The sequence below is a fragment of the Cherax quadricarinatus genome, chromosome 67 (assembly GCF_038502225.1).
Source record: "Cherax quadricarinatus isolate ZL_2023a chromosome 67, ASM3850222v1, whole genome shotgun sequence".
NCBI classification, from domain to species: Eukaryota; Metazoa; Arthropoda; class Malacostraca; order Decapoda; family Parastacidae; genus Cherax; species Cherax quadricarinatus.
Window position 1 is genome coordinate 19,543,327 of NC_091358.1, and position 20,577 is coordinate 19,563,903.

Below are 20,577 nucleotides of genomic sequence, written 5' to 3' on the forward strand. Positions count from 1 at the left end.
ATTTCAGATCATTAGCTATTTCATAAATTTTGGATATTTCTTCATCTATGAACTCTGGACTACAAATACGCAAAGCTCTCAAAAACATTGATGAGAATACCTACAGTTGAACTCTCTCTTGATGTGAAGAATAATAGTGTACATAAGAACAGTTATTTGAAGGTTTTCTGTAAATTTTAAATTTGAATTCATTATTACCCTTAATAATTAAAACATCTAGAAAAGGCAATGAGTTATTTTCTTCAAACTCAACAGTAAAGTTTATAGAATGGGCTAAGCTATTTAATTTGCCAAGGAAATTGTGTATATCTACATTCTTGGGCATGAGACACGAAATATCATCAACATATCTGAACCATTTAGATGAAACTGAAACCTATTCTAAACTTAGAAAGAATCCCTTAGAAACTGTTAACAGCAATTTCAATAAAACAATAAAACTTCTACTGAAAGGCAAAGATGAATTAATCAAACAATTTACTTCAACTAATCCATCTTTTCCCTAAATGTATGGGCTAATAAAAACACATAAACCAGGGAATCCAGTCAGACCAATTATTAGCTCCATAGGATCAGTTAAATAAAAATTATCCAAATGGCTTGTCGACATTTTGAGCCCTATTGTTGGTAAAATTTCCAACTTTAATGTTAAAAACAACACAGATTTAGTTGATAAATTAAGCTTCTTGACTGACTTAAATGATTTTAACATGGTTATTTTTGATGTTACTTCCTTGTTTACGAAAGTTCCTGTTGATTATTTATTAAGTTTCCTATCTGAAGAACTCGTTAATTATGATTTACCATTGCCAGTTCCTACTATCATTAAACTTATTAAACTTTACATTGTTGATGCAAAATTTGTATTTAATGATAAGTTTTGCACTCAGAAATTTGGTATGGCAATGGGAAATCCTCTTTCTCCTGTTCTTAGTAACTTATACATGGAATTTTTTGAAACAAGGCTTCTTAACACAATCCTCCCTAATAGAGCAAAATGGTTCAGATATGTTGATGATATTTTGTGTCTTATGCCCAAGAATGTAGATATACACCATATCCTTGTTAAATTAAATAGCTTAGCCCATTCTATAAACTTTACTGTTGAATTTGAGGAAAATAACTCACTGCCTTTTCTAAACGTTTTAATTATTAAGGGTAATAATGAGTTCAAATTTAAAATTTACAGAAAACCTACAAATAATTGTTCCTATGTACACTATTATTCTTCACATCAAGATAGAGGTAAACTGTCTGTTTTCTCATCAATGTTTTTGAGAGCTTTACGTATTTGTAGTCCAGAGTTCGTAGATGAAGAAATATCCAAAATTTATGAAATATCCATTGATCTGAAATACCCAAGAAACGTAATTGATAAATCTTTTACAATTGCTAGAATTACTTTTAACAATCCAAAATGGGACGATCAACCTTATTCAACTAAAAATATGTTGGTTCTCCCTTACCATGAAAACTTGGTTGATATGCCTTCTCTTCTTAAGACTGGTGAAGGTGGAGAGGGTGTGATGGGTGGTTGTACAAGGAGAATGGTGGGGAGAGAAGGTGGAGAAAGTGTGATGGGTGGGTGTTCGAGGAGAATGGCGGGGAGAGAAGGTGGAGAGGGTGTGATGGGTGGGTGTGCAAGAAGAATGGTGGGGAGAGAAGGTGGAGAAAGTGTGATGGGTGGGTGTTCGAGGAGAATGGCGGGGAGAGAAGGTGGAGAGGGTGTGATGGGTGGGTATGAGAGGAGAATGGTGGGGCGAGAAGGTGGAGAGGGTGTGATGGGTGGGTGTGCGTGGAGAATGGTGGGGAGAGAAGGTGGAGAGGATGTGATGGGTGAGTGTGCGAGAAGAATGGTGGGGAGATAAGGTGGAGAGGGTGTGATGGGTGGGTGTGCAAGGAGAATGGTGGGGAGAGAAAGTGGAGAGGATGTGATAGGTGGGTGTGCGAGGAGAATGGTGGGGAGAGAAAGTGGAGACAGCCTAGTCGTGAAGAAACTGGAGCACAGGCAAGAAGGCTGGCACCTATATACCGGCGACAGTTGGTAAGGGACGTGTAGCAGACGAAGACACAGTTACTGGTAGGTGGGATTTCCCAGTGGAAGTAGGTCATACTCTAGGGTCGGGTTAGTAGTAGTAGTGAAGAAGATTGTGTCCTGTGAACCAAGAGTCCATGATGTTGCAGTGTCTGTCAAGTTGTACACGAATGGCATAAAATACCGACAGACTGGTTATAAATGACCATAATTTTTGAACATTAAAATGGTATAAAATACCGACAGGTTGTTAGGTAAGACACATATGCAACAGTTAGGTATCTTTATTATGAAACGTTTCGCCTACACAGTAGGCTTCTTCAACTTTTCTGTACTTGACTGAAGAAGCCTACTGTGTAGGCGAAACGTTTCATAATAAAGATACCTAACTGTTGCATATGTGTCTTACCTAACAACCATAATTTTTAAAGGGGTGGACCGGTAAGCCAGCGGAAGGCCTCGGTCAGATGACCAAAAGCTCCAAAGGCGGGTCATCATCTGACTAAGACCCGCGTCAGGAAACTGTTTCCTGACGAACCTTACCTAACCTAACCGACAAGATGAAAATTGAACATATGTCTAATTTTCTTCTTGTCAGTACTGTGTAACATTCATTTCTATATTTCCACTGGATAAATCCACTTGCCTGCTACAATAATGGTCTAACCGGGAATAAAGAAGACATCGTATACAAAAATGTAAACTTGTACAAGAATGTTATGCAATACCGACAAGATGAAATTTAGACACATGTGCAACATCTCGGTATCTTTATTGTAGACGTTTCGCCATCTGTTGGCTATATCAATACAAATTCTAGGACATAATTTGAAGACAGTAGAACTATATACAAAAGATGAGGTAATCAGTCCCTCATCCTTGTATTTAGTGTGAAGAACACCGTAGTCGTAAAATCTGTAGATTTTGAGTGGGAATAGATTATCCATGAGCGTGTCATTTCCTCACCACGACTATTTCCCAAAATTATCTTCAACCAAATTTTGTTCATTGAGCAGTTATTTGTTGGTAGGAAAGGTCCCTCACTGTTCTAGAAACACTTTGAACCCAGCATTATTATTTTTATTCTTAACGCATTACGTAGAATTGCTTTCCCAGTATCCTTGGCGAACTTCAGAAGTTCAAAAAATACTTATGCTGTTCAGTCACTTCTGGTATGAGAGTTCGAGAGAGACTTCGACACAATCCAGTTCGCTAGGTTCAGTGTCGTCAGGTATAATCTGGTCAGTAAACTCAACATCACCACCACCTTCGTGTTCCCGTACTGTCATGTCCACGTTCACTCTGGCAGCCTCACTTTTATTCTCTTCTTAATCGGAATTATCTGATTTGACTTCTTCCTCAACTTGTGAGGCATTTGTACTTGATCCACCATCAGATTCTAACAAACTTGTAGCAGGTGCTGGTGACTCCATGGAACGTGTCGAAAAATTCGTTCCAGACTTTTCAAAGAAAAGCATGAAGAACTTACTCTACTACTTGGCTTCCTCTCTCTCTCCAACTTCCGTCTCTTACGTCCTTCAGCTCCTCTCTCCTTCTTCTTCATGAAGAAACGCTTCATGGTCTTCTTACACAATGCTCAGAAATAAGAAAATGACACTTTTAATAAGAACATTAAACTTCACAGATTTTGCATAACATTTTAGATTGCCTCCCTATTTTGTGCAGGAAAATAATCTAGCTGCCAGTTGCCACTCAGCACTGGTACTATGAGGTATGTGCTCATGTAGCTCCTAGCACTGTACTTTTACTTAGTAATTTATATAAGTTGTTTAACAATCTAGTCATTCAAGTGCTTCTCACCAGTGATAATGAAAGACAAATCATATATCTGAAGAAAATTCCATATATCACTATCCGTGGATGACTTGTCTGATTTTAATATAAACTTCTCAGTGGCACCCCCTTTAATTGGCACCCAGGGCAAGTGCCATGCCTGCCATACCTTACTTACGCCATTGAGTGTACTCACCTATTTGTACTCATCTATTTGTTGTTGCAGGGGTCGAGTCATAGCTCCTGGTCCCGCCTCTTCACTGATTACTACTAGATCCTCTCTCTCCCTGCTCCATGAGCTTTATCAAACCTCGTCATAAAACTATGTATGGTTCCTGCCTCCACTACGTCACTTTCTATTATATTCCACTGCGTAACAACTCTATGACTGAAGAAATGCTTTCTAACATCCCTTTGACTAATACGAGTCTTCAACATCCAAATGTGACCCCTTGTTTCTGTGTCCCATCTCCGAAACATCATGTCTTTGTCCACTCTGTCTTTTCTGTGCAGTATTTTATGTCGTTATCATGTTTCCCCTGACCCTCCTGTCCTCCAGTGACGTCTGGCCAATTTCCTTTAACGTTTCTTTATAGGACAATCCCCTTAGCTCTGGGACTAGTCTTGTTGCAAACCTTTGCACTTTCTCTAATTTCTTGACGTGCTGCATACTCCAGCATGGGACTGATGTATATGATGTACAGAGTCTTGAACGATTCCTTACCGAGGTATGTGAATGCTATTCTTAGGGTTGCCAGACGCCCTTAAGCTGCAGCAGTTATCTGATTGATGTGCGCCTCAAAAGATGTGCTCGGTATTATAATCACCCCAAGATCTTTTTCCATGAGTGAGGTTCGCAGTTTTGGACCACCTAGACCATACTCTGGCTGCGGTCTTCTTTGCCCTTCTCCGATCTTCATGACTTTGCATTTGGCAGGGTTAAATTCAAGGAGCCAGTTGCTGGGCCAGGCTTGTAGCCTGTCCAGGTCTCTTTGTAGTTCTGCCTGATCCTCGTCCGATTTGATTCTCCTCATAAACTTCACATCATCTGCAAACAAGGATGCTTCTGAGTCTATCCCTTCTATTATATCATTCACATATTCGAAAAATATCACAGGTCCTAGGATTGGCCCCTGTGGAACCCCGCTCGTCACAGACGCCCACTCTGACGCCTCGTCACGCACCATGACTCGTTGTTGCCTCCCTGTCAGATATTCAATGATCCATTGCAGTGCCTTTCCTGTTATATGTGCCTGATCCTCTAGCTTTTGCATTAACGTATTAACGTCTTGTGAGAAACTGTGTGAAAGGCCTTCTTGCAGTCCATGAAAATGCAGTCCACCCCTCTCTCTCTTGTCTTGCTTCTGTCACCTTGTCATAAAACTCCAGTAGGTTTGCGACACAGGATTTTCCTTACCTGAAACCGTGCTGGTTGTCGTTTATAAGTCTGTGTCTTTGAAGGTGATCCACCACTCTCTTCCCGATGATCTTCTCCAAGACTTTGCATACTATACACATCAGTGACACAGGTCTGTAGTTTAATGCCTCGTGTCTGTCTCCTATTTTAAAAGCTGGAACTACATTTGCCATCTTCCATACCTCAGGCAGTTGCCCAGTTTCAATGGATGTGTTGATCTTTGTTAGTGGCTCACACAGCATCTCTGCTTCCTCCCTAAGGACCCACGGACAGATGTAGACTGGTCCCACTGCCATTGAGGTATCACATTCACAGAGCAGCTTCTTCACCTCCTCCTCGGCTGTGTGTGCCTCATCCAGCACTTGTTGGTGTATCTCCCTGTTCTGAATTCCCAGAGCCCTTCCTGTCTCCACTGTAAATGCTTCTTTACATCTCATGTTGAGCTCCTCACATACTTCCTGGTCGTTTCTTGTGAACTTCCCACCTTCCATCCTCAGCCTGATTACCTGGTCTTTGACTGTTGTTTTCCTCCTGATGTGGCTATACAACAGCTTCGGATCAGACTTGACTTTCGATGCTATGTCATTTTCGTATTGTCGTTGAGCATCCCTTCGTATCTGTGCACATTCATTTCTGGCCCTTAAGCTGATCTCTCTATTTTCCTCGTTCTGGTCTTCCCATTATTTGTTTCCCTTGAGAACAAATCTCTCCACTGCCTCCTTGCATTTTGTTGTCACATAGTCTATAATTTCTTGTACTGGCTTTCCTGCCAGTTCTCTCTCCCACTGAAAGTCTTGCAGGAAATTCCTCATGCCTGTGTAGTGCCCCCTTTTGTAGTTCGGGTTTTCAAGTCCTATTGCTGCTAATCTCTCCAATTGTAGCTCAACTATGAAATCAAAGCACAGAACCACATGATCACTAGCTCCAAGGGGCCTTTCATATGTGATATCGATTTACAAACTACTCAAGGTGAGTACTAGGTCCAGTCTTGCTGGATCATCCTCACCTCTCTCTATGGTAGTATCTCAAACATGTTGATGCGTGAGGTTTCCTAGTACCACATCCAACATCTTGGCTCTCCATGTTTCGGGACTCCAATGGGGCTCCAGGTTTTCCCAGTAAATCTCCTTGTGATTGAAATCACCTATAACTAGTAACTTTGCTCCCCTCATGTGAGCTCTTATGGCCACCTTGGGTGGAGTGCCAACCATTGCTCTGTTGGTCGCGTCGTATTCTTCTCTTGGCCTCAGTTCTGTGACAGGTTGTACATTACCATCTTATGGCCTTCAGACTGGATTGTTGCTACTATGTAGTCCCTTTCGCCCATTCCATCAATTCCCTCCGTTTCCTCAAATCACCACCGGTTTTTAATGAGTAGTGCAACTCCTCCTCCCCTTCTGCTCCCTCTATCTTTCCTGAGGATTTGATATCTGGGACGAAAGATTGCATCTATTATGATGGTGAGTTTCGTTTCTGTGACTTATTAGTTATTCTGTCAGTGGTGACGTGTACTTAGTGAGTGGTGATGTGTACTTAGCTCTGTGAAGACCTGCTTGTGTGTTCTCTGTGAACCTGAACCAGGATGCCCTCTCTTGAGCAACTTTACCAGCAGCTGAAAGAAGAGCTTAGGGTTGCTAAGCTGGAGATACGGCGATTAACGGTGGAGAACAAGAGGATTCGAAGTAATCCTCCTGTTGTGAGTCCCCAGGTTAAGAGGGGAGCTTGGTCAGTGGCCGGGCAACATGGAACCAAGCTGAGGATCAAGAAGACTGTTGGAGAGGCAGAAACAACGAGGACCCAGAAGACTACTGTGGAAACTTCCAACCCATTTTCGGTGCTACCTGACGAATGTGGGTGTTCTACTGGGAATATCACAACGAACACCAAAGAAGCATTGGCTGATGTGAGTGAGACATCCCTAGAAACCCCAACGAAAACCATCGAGAACGTCTTGACGAATTCCACAAGTGAAGTTGAAATGCTACCTGACAAATGTGAGTCGACTACTGGGAGCATCACGATGGACGACGCCAAGGAAGGTAAAAACATTGTTGTTGTTGGGGATAGCCAGATTAGGTACATGGATAGGGCATTCTGCTTGAAGGATAGAAGTAGGAGGCAAAGAGTGTGCTTTCCTGGGGCTGGGATGAAGGATATTGTTAGCCATCTGGATGACAACATGAGAGGTAATGGGAGCAATCCTATTATCTGTCTCAGTGCTGGAGGCAACGATGTTGGCAGACGTAGGAGTGAGGAACTGATTAGCAGGTATAGGTCAGCAATAGAGATAATTAGGAGGAAGGGTGGGAAACCTATCATATGTGGTATTTTGCCAAGGAGAGGAGTTGGAAATGAATGGTTGTCCAGGGCAATTGGTGTCAATTGCTGGCTGGACATATACTGTAAGGAAAATGCAGTAACATTCATTGACAACTGGGACCTCTTCTATGGCAGAAATGACATGTATGCCAGGGATGGGGTTCACTTATCTAGGTTTGGGGTGGGAGCACTGGCCAATGCAGTTGAGGGAGCAGTTAGGTCTCTAAACTAGAAATAGATAGTGGTATGGGTTTTCATGGAAAATCAATGAATTCTGAGTGTAGCGATAGTGTGAGTTTTAAGGAAACCAGTCATAGGCAGAATGAGGAAGAGTTATTGATGAACATAGGAAAGCCAATGGCATTAGGTGATAAGGAGAGTAACAGGCATAGTGGAGGAACAGAAATCAGCAGGAAGAAAAAAGAGTAGTGAGTGTCCTTAAATATATATTGCACAAATAGTCGTAGTGCTAGGAATAAGATGGATGAGTTGAGACTGGTTGCTAGTGCAGGTAACATTGATGTATTTGCCTTAACTGAGACGTGGTTCAATACGAAAAATCGGGATATGCCTGCTGAATGCCACATACAGGGTTTTAAATTGTTCCAAGTAGACATAAGTATCGGGAAGAGGAGTGGGGTGGCACTGTATGTCCGAGATCTCTTGAACTGTTGCATAAAAACAGGTATAAAGTCTGAAACCCGTACTGAGTCTGTTTGGATAGAATTTTCAGAGGGACATGAGAAATTGATTTTAGGTGTAATATACCGTCCCCCAAACTTAGATAGGGACCAAGGGAGACTACTATGGGAGGAAATTGTTAAGGCCACAAGGCACGATAACGTAGTAATACTAGGAGACTTTAGTCATATTGATTGGAATTTCTTGAATGGGAATTTAGAAGTAGTTCAGGATTGTTTTTTGAAGCAGTTTGTGACAGAGCCTAGGGGAAATAACCTGCTTGATTTAGTTCTGGCAAATTAATAATTTAGAAATTTCAGAGGAACTTAGTGCTAGCGACCACAAATCAATTACATTTAGCATTGAATGGAAGTATGATAGTAGGGATAACTCAGTAACAGTTCCAGATTTTATCTTAGCAGATTACGATGGGCTTAGAGAACACTTATCATTTGTTGACTGGGGTAACGAAGAGAGCTATCAATATGACAGTTTTCTGAACACTATACATGCTGCCCAAAGAAAATTTATCCCGTATAAAGAAATAAGATCAAGCAGAAATGATCCAAAATGGATGAATAATAGGCTCAAATATCTTTTAGGGCTTAAGAAAGGAATTTATAGGAGTATCAAAAGAGGTGAGAGTCATCTTATGGATCAGTATATTGACATTAAGAGGGACGTTAAAAAGGGGATAAGAAAAGCTAAACGGGACTATGAAATTAAAGTTGCCAGAGATTCGAAAACTAACCCAAAAAGTTTTTTCCAGGTGTATAGAACAAAAGTTAGAGATAAAATAGGTCTCCTTAAAATAACTATTGGCATCTTACTGACAAAGAGAATGAAATGTGTTCAATTTTAAATAATTATTTTCTTTCGGTTTTTACACAGGAAGACACTAACATTATCCCAGTAATTAATTTTTATAGTGGGCCTGAAGAAGATAAATTATGTAACATCACAGTCACTAGTGAAATGGTTATGAAACAAATAGATAGACTGAAGCATAATAAGTCGCCGGGGCTTGATGAGCTTTTTTCAGGGTTCTTAAGGAATGCAAAATTGAACTCTGTGAACCATTAAGTAATATTTTTAATTTATCTCTTCAAACAGGTATAGTGTCTGATATGTGGAAGATGGCTAACGTAATTCCTATTTTTTAAATCAGGGGAAAAGTCATTACCGTCAAATTACCGCCCAATAAGCCTGACCTCAATTGTAGGAAAATTGCTAGAGTCAATTATAGCTGTAATTATAAGAAGCCATCTGGATAAGCATAATTTGATTAATGATACTCAGCATGGATTCACGAGAGGCCGTTCTTGTCTAACTAATTTATTAACTTTCTTTAGTAAAGCTTTTGAGGCTGTTGACCACAATAAAGAATTTGATATTATTTACTTAGATTTTAGTAAGGCTTTTGATAGAGTTCCGCACCCAAGACTGTTAAAGAAAGTGGCAGCTCATTGTATTCAGGGAAAAGTGCTCTCATGGATCGAGTCATGGCTCACAGACAGGAGGCAGAGTGTGTCCATAAATGGGGTTAAATCCGAGTGGGGATCTGTAACAAGTGGCATACCACAGGGATCAGTCTTAGGCCCGTTGTTGTTTATAATATATATCAATGACCTTGATGAAGGTATTACTAGCGATATGAGCAAATTCGCCGATGACACAAAGATAGGTAGGATAATTGATACAAACGTAGATGTTAGGGAACTTCAAGAGGATTTAGACAATCTCTATTCTTGGTCAGAAAAGTGGCAGATGCAGTTCAATGTAGATAAATGCCAGGTTCTGGAGCTCGGGAGTGTCCATAACCCTAGCACTTATAAGTTAAACAATGTAGAACTTAGCCATACAGATTGCGAAAAGGACTTGGGGGTTATGATGAGCATCAACCTTAAACCAAGACAGCAGTGCCTAAGTGTACGTAATAAGGCAAATAGATTATTGGGATTTACATCAAGAAGTGTAAGCAACAGAAGTCCAGAGGTCATACTGCAGGTTTATACATCATTAGTAAGGCCTCACCTAGATTATGCAGCTCAATTCTGGTCTCCATATTACAGAATGGACATAAATTCGTTAGAAAACATTCAGCGTAGGATGACTAAATTAATACATAGCATTAGAAATCTTCCTTATGAAGAAAGATTGAAGACTCTTAAGTTACATTCACTTGTTAGACGAAGAATGAGGGGAGACCTGATCGAAGTGTATAAGTGGAAGATAGGTATTAATAAAGGGGATATTAACAAGGTCTTGAGGATATCTCTCCAAGAGAGAACCCGCAGTAATGGATTTAAATTAGATAAGTTTAGATTTAGAAAGGACATAGGAAAGTATTGGTTTGGAAATAGGGTAGTTGATGAGTGGAACAGTCTACCTAGTTGGGTTATTGAGGCTAGGACTTTGGGTAGTTTCAAATTTAGGTTGGATAAGTACATGAGTGGGAGGGGTTGGATTTGAGTGGGACTTGCACATCAGAGCTTATTTCTTGGGTAGCATTGAAAATTGGGTTGGTCAAATGTTTGTTAGTGGGATGAATTGTAAAGGACCTGCCTAGAATGGGCCAACAGGCCTGCTGCAGTGTTCCTCCTTTCTTATGTTCTTATGTTATGTTCTTAAGAACATAAGAAAGGAGGAACACTGCAGCAGGCCTGTTGGCCCATACTAGGCAGGTCCTTTACAATTCATCCCACTAACAAACATTTGACCTACCCAATTTTCAATGCTACCCAAGAAATAAGCTCTGATGTGCAAGTCCCACTCAAATCCAACCCATCCCACTCATGTATTTATCCAACCTAAATTTGAAACTACCCAAAGTCCTAGCCTCAATAACCCAACTAGGTAGACTGTTCCACTCATCTACTACCCTATTTCCAAACCAATACTTTCCTATGTCCTTTCTAAATCTAAACTTATCTGAACTGTGAACGTCACAAATATACCCAAATGTTTAACGTGTTTAATTCATCTTGTCGGTATTGTATACCATTGATATACAAAATGAAAAGCAGTCGACACATGTGACGTGAGTATATATAAGCGCCATACATCCTGCTCCTGCTCACAGACGGGTCATCGCAAGACCCGTGCCAGGACCCGTTTGTGGATGTGTAGTTACCCAGTATTTCTCATTCACCATGGAAGAAGCGTATGATTATCTTTTCTTGTACTTTGACAACATGAGGGAGCAGATGGAGGAGCGGGGAAAGATCCTAAGGATCTCCATCATCAAATTCGCCTCTCTGAACTGTGTACTAAGTAATCCCAATCTCTGCTTGTTGAAGTACGTGTCTGTCAAGAATGTTATTGACCGCGTGAACAAGGAGCTGGCCAAGGATTGGTAAGATCTGAAGGACAAGCAACTCTACCTCAAGTATTTACTCATGAAGTACACGCCGCCCAGCGACTCGCTATCAAAAATCTCTCTATTTCTCACATTTACACCTGCAGCCTCACTTAACGCTGCTTCTCAATCCAACTCCTCTTTCTCCGAGATGCTTCCATCCACCTCCTCTCCGACCAGAGTATCTTCAGCCATTCATCCGCCTAAGCTGCCTTTAACCATCACCTCCACGATATCTTCATCCAGAATCTGGTCTTCTGAAGCCTCTCTGTCTAAGACATTTCCATCCATTATATCTTCATCCAGTGCCGCTCGATCGAAGATTTCGCCATTTGTTGAAACTACATCCAAAATGTCTTCATCTAGTGCCGCTCCATCCAATAAATCTTCATCCAGTGCTGCTCCATCCAAAATATCTTCATCCAAGGTCTCGTGTTCTAGAGCCTCTACGTCCAACATATCTTCAGCCAGTGACTCTCCCTCCAAGATCTTGAATTGCAGCTCTTCTCTCAGATTCTCGTGCTTTGGAGCCTCTTCAAGAATTTTGTCTTTCATATCCTCTCCGTCTGAGATTTCACCATACAGTGGCTCTCCCTCCAGGATATCTTCATCTAGTGGCTCTCCTTCCAGGATCTCACCATCCCGTGGCCCTACTTTTAGGGCTGTGCCATCTAGTGGCTCTACTTCTAGAGCTGTGCCATCTAGTGGCTCTACTTCTAGAGCTGTGCCATCTAGTGGCTCTAATTCTAGAGCTGTGCCATCTAGTGGCTCTACTTCTAGAGCTGTGCCATCTAGTGGCTCTACTTCTAGGGCTGTGCCATCCAGTGGCTCTACTTCTAGGACTGTGCCATCCAGTGGCTCTACTTCTAGGACTGTGCCATTCAGTGGCTCTAAGAACATTAGAAATCTTAGAAATCTTCCTTATGAAGAAAGATTGAAGACTCTTAAATTACATTCACTTGTTAGACGAAGAATGAGGGGAGACCTGATCGAAGTGTATAAGTGGAAGATGGGTATTAATAAGGGGGATATTAATGTGGTCTTGAGGATATCTCTCCAAGAGAGAACCTGCAGTAATGGATTTTAATTAGACAGGTTTAGATTTAGAAAGGACATAGGAAAGTATTGGTTTGGAAATAGGGTAGTTGATGAGTGGAACAGTCTACCTAGTTGGGTTATTGAGGCTAGGACTTTGGGTAGTTTCAGATTTAGGTTGGATAAATATATGAGTGAGAGGGTTGGATTTGAGTGGGACTTGCAAATGAGTGGATTGAGTTATCAGAGCTTATTTCTTTGGTAGCATTGAAAATTAGGTTGGGCAAATGTTTTGTTAGTGGGATGGATTGTAAAGGACCTGCCTAGTATGGGCCAACAGGCCTGCTGCAGGGATCCTCCTTTCTTATGTTCTTATGTTCTTATATTCTTTTCTGAAACTGTGGTCTGGGGGGTACATTGTGCTTGGTGAAGTGGGAGACCTGATGAGGAACTATGGGTGGTTGTTGTGAGGGTTGAGTTTGTAATAAGGTGTGTGGGGGCATTGGATATAGCATGTGTGTTTTGGGTTAAAACGTTTGGATGCCTTGGGGCTGTCCTGATTGAGGGGCTTCAGTAGGTGGTTGTGAGTGATGTATTTGAGTATGGGTTCTCCTGTTCATCTCCATCTTCACCTCTCTTTCCTCCTTTAGTCTTTGTACCCTCTCTTTCAGTTTCTGCTTTTCTTCTCGTGTTCTGTCGTGGTCGAGATACACCTTCTGGTACACCGGCATGTCCCTTAGTCTTGTTTTCTCCTGTAGGATCCTGTTTCAAGTCAATTTTGCCTTGAAAGTCATTTTGACTGGCCTGGTTCTTCCTCTTGCACACCCCCCTATTCAGAAAGCGTTTCACTATCTTTCAGGTTGAACCAGGTGTCTGTTAGAGCAATAATATATATACTACCTGCTCTTGTAAATAATCTAAGCTCATCTATCTTATTTCTTACACTCCAATTATTAGTATAGTAAACCTTAATAAGGGAGCTGTCCTCTCCCATCCCTCTTTGCTTATATCCAACTCCATTGTCTTTAACTGTAACCTTTCATGAATAATGTTATTAAAACATATCCTTGAGATATCTTGGTAATACCTTTTGTTTTCATCCCTCATACTGTAATCTGTTTCACCCCCCTGCCCCACACAAACATACCTCTATCTTCTATCAGTTTAAAATCCTAGACAAGTCAGCAATGGCTCCCTCGATCAAGTTTGCTAATGTTACCACCCATACCCTCAAAGAGATGTACCCCAGCCCTTGCATAAATATCACGTTTGCCATAGAAGTTGTCCCAGGTGTCACTGAATGGAATTTCAAGTAATTTGCAGTAACTGTCTAGTCAGCAGTTGCCCTAGACATCCATTCATTGCCCACTCCCTTTCTAGGCAAGATGCTACCTATGATCGATACCCCTCCCTTAGACCTTACTAAATCTATAGCTGACATGTACTTATCCAGCAACTTCTGTCTCCAGCCTGTCCCAACATCATTTCCACCAGCACTGAGACAGATACTGGATTTGTTCCCATTACCTGACATGATATTATCCAACCTGTTGACTATGTCAACATCTGCTCCAGGGAAACACTGTCATGGGGATTCGTCAGGAGATAATAGAATTAAGAAATACATACACTGGATTTCTTGGAGGCATATAATTAAGAGAGTCTTGAGAGGAGTCCGGCCTGCCTGTCGAGTCTACTAGCATGGAAGTGAGAGCGGGGCTTCTAGCCTACGGCTAACGTGTGAATCTCGTGACATCACGGCTAACAAAAGAGCATGTCTATAATGTAGCTGGGATGATCTAAATGTACTACACAAGTACACAAGTAACACTAACTCTTAATCTCAAATAGGCAAAACAAATTACTCAAAACAGAGTAATGACAATAGTTTACTTTAAATATTAAACTAATAGTGAATTTGTTCAAAGAAATTTCAGTAATATGATTAGAAATGATACAAGACAGAACTGGGAATTGAAGACTTACAAAGTAGCAGGAAACAAAGATAAAACATCAGGAGTTTACTCACTATACTGATGAATAAAGTTACTTGGGCTATGGTCTTCCCTCGAAAAAAAAAGATAATAAAATGTCTTGTTTGTCCCACACCGCTGCCACCATTTGTCGTGGAGATAATAGGAGTAAGAAATACTCCTGTTATCTCCTTTTGGAGGCATATAATTAAAAGAGCCTTGAGAGGAGCCCGGCCTGCCTGTTGAGTATACTATGCCTAACATGGAAGTGAGAGCAGGGCTTTTAGCCTACGGCTCACATGTGAGTTAGCAAGGGAACATGTCATATATGTAACTGGGATGCATCTATGTGTACTACACAAGTACACAAGTGACACTGTTGACAACACACCCTCTGTCTCACCTTCCTATCTCTATTACAGAAGGCACAGTCCATATATCTTATCTGTGAGTCACCAACCAAAAGAGTGTTCTTACCTCTATTAGCAAGGGAAATAGTACCTTTAACTTCACTGACCACTGAAGTACACTCATCCTGGAGAGCAGAGAAGTGATTTCCTACCTTCAAATCTTCTCTCTAAACTTTCCTTATTTTGATGTTCCTCCCATTACTGGGAACCACTTACCACTTGTAGCAGTTCCCAGACCGCTCCTCACTGCTGGTGGCCTTTTTATCCTTACCAACTCCAGTCACCTTACATTGAGTACCAGACTGCTCCTCACGGCTTGTATCTTTTACCCCTCACCCATTCAATCCATCTCACACTCACTCCCAAACCAATATAGGCGAACCTTCAGCCTCCTAATTTCCTCCTGGAGAAGTAGGATTTCCTTCTTCAACACTATAACCTCAGATTTTAAAACACTAAAGAAACAAACCATGGCTTTGTAACTCTCTATACTAATCCCCAAATCAGCTCAGGACCTTATGACCACTCGTGGCCACTACCCACTAATTATGCTAGTATCTGTAGATAAATATAAGTAAATAAAAGAATTACATGATAGAAAAATAATCAAATCATTACTGAACAAGTGAGTGTCTTCGAGTCCACCTGATCTAGCTGCCTAGTTCGTGACGGTAATAGCTCGAGAACAACCTAACAGAACACGTATTGAATAACTGGACGAGGTCATAAGGGGGGGGGGTTTACTGGGACAACGTACCCTGATGAGCTCGCCATAGAAGGTGAAGGGACCCCCCAGAAAAGGTGACCACAGCAACGGTTGCCACACAAGTCCTTTCCTCACTACTGTTGACTACAGGAAGGACGGACACAACAAATCATATATGATATGAAGCGAAAAACTCGTGTGAATCGTTCAGCACAAGAAAGAGTGGATGGTTGATCTACCACGCAGTAAATGCTAAGCAGACATGCAACTCTCGCAGCCAGAATCTCAAAAAATGTCCCTTCAATTGGGATTTCTTGATGTGGGTGACAGACCCAACGAAATGGACCTAATTCTCTCTTTTGTGGATCGAACCTGATTTTTCTCGGGTGCCATTATATATATATATATATATATATATATATATATATATATATATATATATATATATATATATATATATATATATATATATATATATATATATATATATATTCTACGGAGTTAATGCCCCTACTCCATGAACATGAGAATACTAATACTAATAATAATAATAATAATAATAATAATAATAATAATAATAATAATAATAATAATAATAATAATAATAATAATAATACCGTAAGATATAAAAATACATCATGAAACAAAATTATATAATTCCAAGTGAGTTGCTGCTTAATATCTAGTAGGGCATATAATTATTGTTGTTGTTTGGAGAAATGTGTCAAGAACTATTTCTGAAGGATGGCAGTGCAGTGACCTTACTCTTGAAAGATGGGTATGGTTGCTACACTCCAGAGGATGGAAGTACAGTGACCTTACTCTTGAAAGATGGGAATGGTTGTTACACTCCAGAGGATGGAAGTACAGTGACCTTACTCTTGAAAGATGGGTATGGTTGTTACACTCCAGAGGATGGAAGTACAGTGACCTTACTCTTGAAAGATGGGTATGGTTGTTACACTCCAGAGGATGGAAGTACAGTGACCTTACTCTTGAAAGATGGGTATGGTTGTTACCCTCCAGAGGATTTTTTAAATACGGATGTGTGTGCACATCTGGCAAGACAACTGTTAAATGAGTGATAACAAATATTTCTTTGTTATGGGAGAATCACTGTTCCCTGGTGGGACACAACTAGTTTTTTTTTTTTTAATAAGACAAGCAAAGTGGAAACTGTATTGTAAATAAAAACATTATCTGTGTTCGATGACTTCTTACGACAGCAATAAATAAAAAAAAACCTACATTCTAAAGTTTGTATTTAAAAAGCAGAATTCCATTGTTGAATACTTGAAATGACTTTTTAAAAGCTACACTACACTAACTGACTATCCTATATTTTAAGGTTATTTATAGTACACACTTTTTCGGATACATGTCACCTCAGCAATAAATATTATGAAGAACAAAGTAACACAATAACGTGAGTGAAACAATAGACAAATAACCCGCACATAAACCATACCACGGGCGGGGATAGAACCCGCCACTGGACTATGACGATTTCGTGAGTCATGGTAACCCGCACATAAACCATACCACGGGCGGGGATAGAACCCGCCACTGGACTATGACGATTTCGTGAGTCATGGTAACCCGCACATCTTTGAGACAAAAATATGACATGGCCGTGACGAACTCTAGCTCAAGTCCCTTAATAGGGAACCTTCAACTAAAGAACAAGTATCCATTTCTCTAGTTTTCATCCATAACGTTTTGTACTTACCAGCAGAAAAACATGTTTATTGATCGCATCCTCATAATAGGAGTTCTCAAGAGGTCAATAACAGTCTTCTTGATCTTTGCTTCTTGTCTTGTCTCATTTACAAGTTCACTTCTGCTGCAGGATACTGACAGAGTTCCATCAACAGGACGAACCTGTCAGTGAGAATATTTAATGAGCGATTAATTTAAATGTTTTTTGTACGTCAGGAGTTTCTTTATAAACTGTCTAAATACTGTACTTTAAGAACACAAAAACAAAATAACGTGAGTGGAACATACGCAAATAACCCGCATTTAGGAGGTGGAAATTAATGATGTTTCTGGGCCATTAACTAGTCAGTCTCTTAATAAATTTAGAAGATTTTGCTACGGAAGCAGTTAGTGTGTTGTGCACCTCATGTCCATCCTGTGGAGGGTACACAAAAGTTCTAGGAACAAGGCCCATAGAGTTTACAGGACAACATCTGGATATGTATCTGCAGTTCACTTATATCTTTAAAGCAAATTTAGGATTTTTTTCTTAATACGTCTATTATCTTATTTGCATTAATAACATACCTCGACATAGGTTATTATACTATCTCCATATTCCTCAATAAGTGGACAGTAAAGCACATTGTTCAAGACAGTGACCATTGGGCCATTCAAATACTTTGCATTTGGTTTGATCAGTATGTGTGTGTCTGCAATCCTAAACCTACCCAATGTAACATCAGTTAGTGTGTCAACATTGCAAGTAATTCTAAGGCAAATTACCTCGACGTTGTGAACATCCAGGATATGTCTTGGTACCTCAACATTATTGACTCTCGCAACTCTTTCTATAATCTTGTTGGCTTCATCCTTGCGACCCTGAGCTACTAACCATCGAACACTCTCTGGCATTAACCTATAGGACACCAAAATCTTTATTTAATACAAAATGAAAGGTATGGTAATATGTCATTTTAAAATTTATTAAATACATTTTACAGTCTCACATACTTGGGGTTGAGACAACCATTGGTGACTGGGAACTACTCAAGTTTGATCCAAAAAATAGGAAGTCAAGAATACTTTAACTTTAACTAAAGTTATATTTACTCTTAACCAATATTATGCCATTATTGAACAGTATTTTAAATATAGGGAAGAAATTTATTTTCCAATATTTTTTTGTATTCACTAAAAAGTTTACGAAATCATTCTTATCTCTATATATTTTATCTGTACACACACACACACACACACACACACACACACACACACACACACACACACATATATATATATATATATATAAATATATATATATATATATATATATATATATATATATATATACAAATATATATATATATATATATATATATATATATATATATATATATATATATATATATATATATATATATATATATATATATATATATATATATATATATATATATATATATATATGTATATATATGCAGTAAGATCACAGTAAACAGGTGATTTCAAAATATGCAAAACAACCACTCTGAAAGAATAGAGAAATTCCAAGCGCTTTCGTGACTACTCACATTATCAGTTCCTTGATAATGTGAGTAGTCACGAAAGCGCTTGGAATTTCTCTATTCTTTCGGAGTGGTTGTTTTGCATATATATATATATATATATATATATATATATATATATATATATATATATATATATATATATATATATATATATATATATATATATATATATATATATGTGTGTGTGTGTGTGTGTGTGTGTGTGTGTGTGTGTGTGTGTGTGTGTGTGTGTGTGTGTGTGTGTGTGTGTGTGTGTGTGTGTGTGTGTGTGTGTGTGTGTGTGTGTGTGTGTGTGTGTGTGTGTGTGTGTGTGTCATGCCGAATAGGCAGAACTTGCGATCTTGGCTTAAATTTGTGAAAAATTTGTGTATGTAATAATTTCGCCAAAATCATTCTGAACCTAACGAAAAAAATATATTTAATTGTGTTTGTTTAGTATTAAATTATTGTAAACAAATCTAAAATATATTTAGTTGGGTTAGACTAAAATAAATTGCGCTTGTTATAATAAGGTTAGGTAAGTTTTCTAAGTTCCTTTTGGTGCAAAATTACAATTTTTTACATAAACATTAATGAAAAAAATATATCTTTAAACGTATAAGAGAAAATTTTAGAAAGGACTTAATTTTAAATGAGTTCTTGCTAACTGACCAGTTTTACATATTCAGCACGACATATATATATATATATATATATATATATATATATATATATATATATATATATATATATATATATATATATATAACACTGCGACTAAGCAAGGATTCGAACCCGTGTCGTTTTGCCCCGCCTCATGGTGAGCGAAAATCACACATGATGCTCTAACCCACGGGACCACGCAATCCTACAAGTACCAAGCACACAGCAGAGCTATGTGTTTTACCTTGGTCCGAGGACATACGGTGGTGTGAGTGCCTCTGAGCTAATTTCATTCAACTCCCCGTTAGTTGTACTAGCCTCCACAAGCAGTATATGTGTGAACAATATTTAGATGAGGGTAAAGAGGTTTTCACTGCATTTATGGATTTGCAAAAGGTATATGACAGGGTAGATAGGAGAGCAATGTGGCATTTATTGCAAATATATGGAACAGGTGTAAGGTTACTGAAAGTAGTTAAGAATTTTCACGAGTATAGTGAGGCTCAGGTAAGGGTTATAGGCGAGAGGGAGAATATTTCTCGGTGAAAGAATGACTTAGGCTGGGATGCTCGTTGCCACCATGCTTGTTCATAATATATATGGAAGGGGTTGTAGGAGAAGTGAATGCTCTGGTGTTGGCAAGAGGTTTGAGATTAAAAGAAAAAATATAATTGAAAGCGAGAATTTTCAGAGTTGTTTTTTGTTGATGATGCTGTGCTTTTGGGAGATACTGAAGAGAAGTTGCATAGGTTAGAGGACGATTTGGGATGATATGTAACAGCAGAAAATTAAAAGTGAACATTAGGAAAGAGTGAGCTGATGAAGATTAGAAAAAATATATATAATGAAAGATTGGATATCAGATCAGAGGGAGGGAGTAAGGAAGAAGTGACTTTTTTCATGTTTGGAAGTGGATTTGTTAGCAAATGGGTCTATGA

The 20,577-nt window shown here is 39.4% G+C and overlaps 1 protein-coding gene across 1 annotated transcript in view; it reads right to left on the bottom strand.

Moving 5' to 3' along the window:
- LOC128699675 (organic cation transporter protein) overlaps nt 1-20,577 on the bottom strand; it is a 159,965-nt gene that overhangs the window by 75,889 nt on the left and 63,499 nt on the right. The window contains exons 5-6 of the mRNA XM_070099430.1: nt 18,213-18,345; nt 17,458-17,609 (exon numbers count right to left, since the gene is read on the bottom strand). Coding sequence (XP_069955531.1) covers nt 17,458-17,609; nt 18,213-18,345 — 285 coding nt within the window. The remainder of the gene's footprint in view (nt 1-17,457; nt 17,610-18,212; nt 18,346-20,577) is intronic.